Source organism: Ylistrum balloti, unplaced genomic scaffold (assembly GCF_031769215.1).
Source record: "Ylistrum balloti isolate Yb309-2 unplaced genomic scaffold, AGI_CSIRO_Ybal_v1 Utg370104, whole genome shotgun sequence".
NCBI lineage: Eukaryota > Metazoa > Mollusca > Bivalvia > Pectinida > Pectinidae > Ylistrum > Ylistrum balloti.
The window spans coordinates 1,679,021-1,685,595 of NW_026782129.1; the positions used below are offsets into that span (position 1 = coordinate 1,679,021).

The window sequence follows — 6,575 nt, forward strand, 5'->3', positions numbered from 1 at the left end:
CTGTTATATCCACAGTGTACTTTTCAAAACGTTATGTTGTTCCTTTCCATGCTACATAATAAATGCTGATATTGTAATCAAGATTTTGGGAACTTTGGCCACTTAATTGATGTTTAGAACAAATTATGTTAGTGATTGACGTCCAACATATGAACATCTCCAACTTCCACCGAAAAAGTTGTCGATAGAAATTGATCGATCTACTACACCGTACATGTCAAATACATATCGACCGCAAAATTTATTATCACACACTAGAAACCATGTGATTCAGTTACATGATTTTCTTACTTATCTAAACATTTCGGTAGGAAGAATGTTTTAATATCTCTTTTGTCGTTGTCATGGGGCTGCTTGTAAACTCAGTTACATATAATTCCGCGTACACGATTTTTTGTTTGCATTGCAAATTGGCGCAACCTCCGGTTATTGCTAATAAACAACATACAGAACTTGTAAGCGATATGAATTATGCGCAAAAAAGCTAAGATGAGATTACAGCTAAGATATGCCTGTTTACCAAATTAATGAAAAAACCAAGTTTCTTCTTTATGAAACACGAAAACGGTGTATAAACACACCATTATTTACATGAACAATAATTGTATATATTATAATTTTGTAATTGTTGCTAAGAGTTCTTCCATAAATGATTTTAAAACGTCACTAAAAAACCGACAACTTTTTTTTAAAAATTACAATACACAAATATTTTACACTGCTGTTATTTTCTGACTTTCATTTTCATCGAGAAGACCCACCCATATAGCACAATGCCTTGCCCGTTCCCGAATTTGTCTTTGCATCAGATCAAAACACATTGCAAGCATTGCCATACCGACGAGGAGATATATAGTACATATGAACCGCTTCTCCTGACTTTGCCACGACTCAATGTTATGTCCTGGTACCACGTCACCAAAACCTATAGTAGACAACGTGATGAAACAGAAATAAAAGCCAGTAATAAAACCCCAGCCTTTCTCCCATAGCCCAAATAACAGACTCCCTAAAAGGTTATAACCAATTACTACGATCAGACAAACCCATATTGGTACATCCCTCTGCAGTTTCTTTTTCTGCTTCACTGACATCCCTTTATGGACCTCTTTTTGTTTTTTGTGCTTCGCCATCAATGGAATATCGCTCGTTTCCCCCTCCCTGTGTTGTGATTGCTGAGACCCCGCGGCAGATCGACATGTTAAGTCAACATCTAGGCTGTCAATAGACTTCGAAAGATTTTTGTCTTTACCCTCGTCACAATAAATATCAGAGTTACAAGCCATGTTACATGACATGTGTTCATCATCAGGGGACAGTTCATGTTCACTCCTTCTGCATTCCGAAGATATTTCCGAATGTTTACTGAATCCACATTCTGGCACCACTCGGGCTTTCAGGTGTTCACAAGGTAATTCGGTATTGCAAACAACTTGACAGACCTCACATTTCATTTCGCGGTGCAAGTCATGTTCTCTTTCATCGAGCTCAATTTCTGAGTTACTGCGTTTGTTCTTTCTGCATGAAATACGCCTTAAAACCATACTGAATGGATTGCGTCCATTTCTCTTCTCTCTTGATGCAATGTATCTGCTTTTCAAATAAGAATATAGATTTTCTATTTTAAACTCCATTCTGTAGAATAATTGGCGAAATGTTTGCGCCATAACATTGCCGAGGTTTGCCAAGCAGAGAAGCGTGAGAGGTATACCTATCATGGCGTAGAACATGGTGGCGACCCGTCCTCCGGCTGTCTTTGGCGTGATGTCACCATAACCTGTACAAAAGGGATGAAAAAAACTCAAAATATAAACATCTTTTTTATCTAGTGGACTGGCGAAAATAATCTTTATTGGAAAGATCCAGCTGAATTAAGGTTTTTATGGAATCCAATTTGAACACCTGGTTCGTGATAATGTTGAAGTAAAGTATTGAAGAAAATAGTAGCTTTGAATTCTTTATATCTTAGTCTGTTCTTTTAAATGTCATTACTAAAACGTCAAGGGAAAAGCCAGACATATGGTTTCTTAATGTTTCGTTCTCTTAGGAAAATGATTTTCCTCCAAATTCTGTCCATATGTTTGTCATTGCAGAAAACTCAATTGATGCGAGAAAAGTATATCCCAATAAATGTTGTTGAGAGATGGCGTGAAGTTAATAAAATATACACATCATAGGGTCAGTGTTTTCTTTTCTCTAAGTGTGAACTTTTTTCTCTCTCATTCATAAAATGCAAGATTCCATAAAATTGTTTATAACATATACATCAAAGCATCCAACGTTGTTCAAAAAATAATGATAACTTATATGATTTGTGACAAGGGCAAAAGTGGTTCGATTGAAAAAAACAAAACAAAAACTAAAAAATGAAAAAAACCTTGTTGATATGCGTTGAGATGATAACACTGAAAACGTTCTAAAAATCGGATTTAGTATTGTTTATTTTTACGTGAACACTGTTGAGCACATTAAGGTATATGGAATCTTGTAAACTAGTTTGCTGAACACAAGTAAATAATGGAGAAGTTTTATACATATTTGTCTTAATATGGACAGTTATATTGGAAAGACATTGACATTCTAGATCTGAAAAAAATGCGGGGAAAATAAATAAAACATTTAGTTAACATCAAATTTATAGACACGATCACATTTATATTAATACCAATTAAGACTGACATAAGACGCAACTATTATGAATACTATAAATCTAATGTAACAGCCAAAATTTGATGACTCATATATTTTTAAAGACAAACGCGGTCAGGCATTAATATCCATAAAAATGAAATGGAAAATAGTAATGTATTGATTCATTCTTGTTTTTGTGCAGATTGCACGAAATTCAAGATTGAAAAAAACTTCTCATCTGTCGAACTATCAGTATATGCACCAAGGACTGCCTTCATCAAACATTATTTACACAGCCGAAATCATCTACCAGTCGGTGTGATCTTATGCATACTATGTTATATTGCTCTTCTCGTAAACTTTATATCAGAAATCTCTTACTCCCTAATGTCATTACGAAGCCTCATCAATCAAATATATAGACATATATCGATCAAAAGTTTGTCTCAATTATTAATTATATTCCAGTGAGATTTGTATCTCGGTGACTGTCACACAAAATATAATTAAATGCCGTTTTGTAAATAACGTGTTGTCGATAAATTGCGTCAGTGTCTGTTTGATAATGAGCGCCTTTCTGGTTTAGACGCCGAGTTAGGAGTCTAATCTTAATCTAAATGTAAACAAATATAAATGTAACAACAAATTTATCATCGACAGATAACGCTATGACTTTCTTGTCTTGCGTCCATTTTAATACGCTTAATTTGTTGCCATGGTGACAGCAACATTACAAGTATGTATGACGTAATGCTTACTGTTGAATGAGTATTGTTTGAAACCAGATTCTATATAAAGCAACAGTATCTTGGGAATTTGAATACTGCAATGCAATTACAATTGTTTTAAGGAATCCCAAGACTTCTAAAATTAATAAGTGCATGTGTACTGCACGATGTTTGCGTTTTAAAAGAAATTATTCAGCGAAAACATTTGCAGAAATAATGATTTAGTTTTTTGCTGTGAGAGATAAACGTTTTTGCGTTAACTAAGATATAATGTTAACTATGATCAATTAATTTACGTATAGAGTGTGCTAGATGATACGGAATCGACCGACTTTTCCGACTGTACTATAAGAACGAAATAGTGTGACGAGATGGTTAAAAATACACGTTCGAAAGAGAGTAGCAATGTACTGTAATCGATTTGGCTTCGTTTAGCACTTGGTCATAGTGGTAGTCATCTCCACTAGGCTAGAGCAAGATAACGAAAACACTGAATCACAATACAGACACCTGCTATAAACACTCCAAGAATGTACAGATCCACAAAAAAGGAACCCATAATGGTCCACAGTGAACTACACTGATTCCATTGGTTATGCTGTCACCAAGTCACTAGCAGACAAAAGGATTTAACTACTTATATTAGTACAACAACAACAGCAGCAACAGCAGCAGCAACAACAACAACAAATTCACCTGTGAGGACGAAATGGAAGACACTACTCTATTCCTTGACATCATTCCAGTAAAGAACGGTGACGGTGCTATCAAAGTATCGGTATACAGACAAAAGGCACAGATGGACCCTTGTACATCTATGACCAAGTGTTTAACAAGACGTAACCTCATCGACTGCAGCATATCGTTACCATCTTCTTTACGTCTTACCTTTTCCCCGTGTTTCCATCCAGTCATACTGTCTTAACCCATCTACCTTAGTGTACACATAATATAGTACAACCGAAAACCGCGCTAATACCGTTTCGCACACTTCATACGTCCGGGCTACATACGTCATTGCTAATACGCTTCACATTTTCTATTTGTCTGATGGAGGTGACAGTGCTGACATCGAAACGTCACGCTCAAATTTTCTACTGGCTGTGTTATAAGCATTAATTTTGCGGTTGACTGTTTCTACTCCTTAAATGCCTTTTTCTTTTCTTTTAATGTAGAATTACAGATGCAGAACTTTGACAAGTATCAATATTAAATGATTAATGATGAATATTGAAATAGCACTGTCTACATCAATAAGAAATGGCTTATTAATTTTTGTTACATCATTTAAATATCATTTAAATTTGATAAAGAAGCAAACTGAAATCAAGGGATATACTGTTTTGGCTTGCCTTTTTAGGGAATGCCTCAGTACATGCAAGACGTTATGCCTATATTTCTGTGTTGCGTGTATAAAAGTGAAAAATGTAATGGATGAATTAAATTCTTTTCTTCAAACCTAAACATAAAGTCTTTATAAATCATAAAACATTTGTAAGAATTTAGAAGAATTTTTAATGAAAGATATTATGAAACCGAGGACAAAATTTTCTTAGTTACTCCTCTACTTACCAATTGTAGTTATTACTGTAACTGAGTATAGGAGAGCTCCAACGAATGTCCAGTCATGTTCTTCTTCTACCATGTCATCCACGCCATTCCAGCCTTGTTCCTTCGTCTTTGTATAAAGTTCACGCTGGAATTTGATCATGATCTCATCAGCGGTATTCGTCCACGCTCTCTTTTGCAGATGATGTAATTTATTGACTATATCTCTTATTTCTTCCATTCGTGCTGAACGAATTTCGCTGATAGAAGATCGTATTTTCTTTTCATTCCATGCCTCAAGATTCTGGAAAATTATTGCCCCTAATATTGCATATCCAATTACGATACAAGCTAAGCCTACATTAGAGACTGAAAACACAAATATTCTTTTACACACTAAAATACATGTATTCTGTAATTTGCTTTTTCCATCATCGACGTCATCGTTCTTGTCGATAGCATTAGTATCATGTCTGTCTTCATTGGGAGATGATTGTTGTTCACAGCCATCAGGAAGAAGTCTTTGCCCAGTGACAGTGTCAAAAACAACAAGACTTTCTACTGTAACATCTTTTGTGGAATTCATTTTTGAGTTATGGTCATATAAATCGTCTAAAAACAAAGTCTCCGAAGAATGTTGACCTTGTTCGTGTGATGAAGTGTCACAGTCTCTGCAACGCTTATCAACATAGCCTAGAATGGTGTTCTCAGGTCCAAGTCTTAGTGGACTCCCTTCACAAGAGTATATAAAACTCCCTTTGGGGGATTTACTCTGACTGACGTGAGAACTTGATCGCAAGAAATGTCTGTTACCTGTCCTGCTGTTGCTATCTTCTTCTTCTTTCTCTTCATTTGGAATATGATTTTCATCTTTTGTGTATTCGACACGAGACATGTTTTGCTTCGAAACATAGAGTGTGGCGATTGAACCGTATGGTGTATTGGAGTTTTGATCAGAGGCATTTGGAACATCGCCATTGTTGTTTCCTATTTCTAATATGTCTGGGTTTGAAACGCTATCTGGTTCCCCCAAGGAATGGATATCACACTCTGAAAATTCCTCATGAGTGGCAATTGGTGCTGGCCTCGAATATGATGCCATTTCGATGGTGTCGATTCTGCCGCAAAGAAAAAAAAATTCTGTGCAATAGTAAACCAACTTCCTCCGATGCAATAAAATGCACATAAAGCAAGGATTAATTATTTAGAGGTATTTGTTCTATAGAAGAAGCGAAAGCAGGACATTGAACTTTGAAGTATTATGTAATACCAGCAGGAATAGACAGAATATGTATATATAATTATTGACATGCTAATCACTCGCATGTCGTGTAGTGTGGCATTAACTCTAGTACTCGGTATCAATACAAGTTGAAAAAACAATAAAACATAACACTGTATCAGCAGACGCCATCTATTGTATGGTGAAAATGTAAAATGCTGTTGAAACCTTTTTAGGTAGTCAATAGCAAAAATGCAAGATCGGCAAGAAAACCTTTATCATCTATTTTTTACTGGCCAGTAATACACAAATAATGACACTTCCTTCGGGTCGATTAATGTTTCCTTTATCAATTTCTAGATGTATGAGAGAATACATTCTTGGTTGAAAAACACAATTTGATAGTAGTGAGCATCGTTTCGTAGACAAGATCTAATATAGAAGAC

General features: G+C 35.5%; 1 protein-coding gene across 1 annotated transcript; it reads right to left on the minus strand.

Moving 5' to 3' along the window:
* Nucleotides 1–680: 680 nt before the first annotated feature.
* Nucleotides 681–6,060, minus strand: LOC132550058 (uncharacterized). Its single transcript, XM_060214061.1, has 2 exons — nt 4,932–6,060; nt 681–1,777 (listed from the first exon to the last, which is right to left on the minus strand). Exons 1-2 carry the CDS (start codon nt 6,007–6,009, stop codon nt 714–716), a joined length of 2,142 nt encoding a protein of 713 aa, XP_060070044.1. The 5' UTR covers nt 6,010–6,060; the 3' UTR covers nt 681–713.
* Nucleotides 6,061–6,575: the final 515 nt, after the last annotated feature.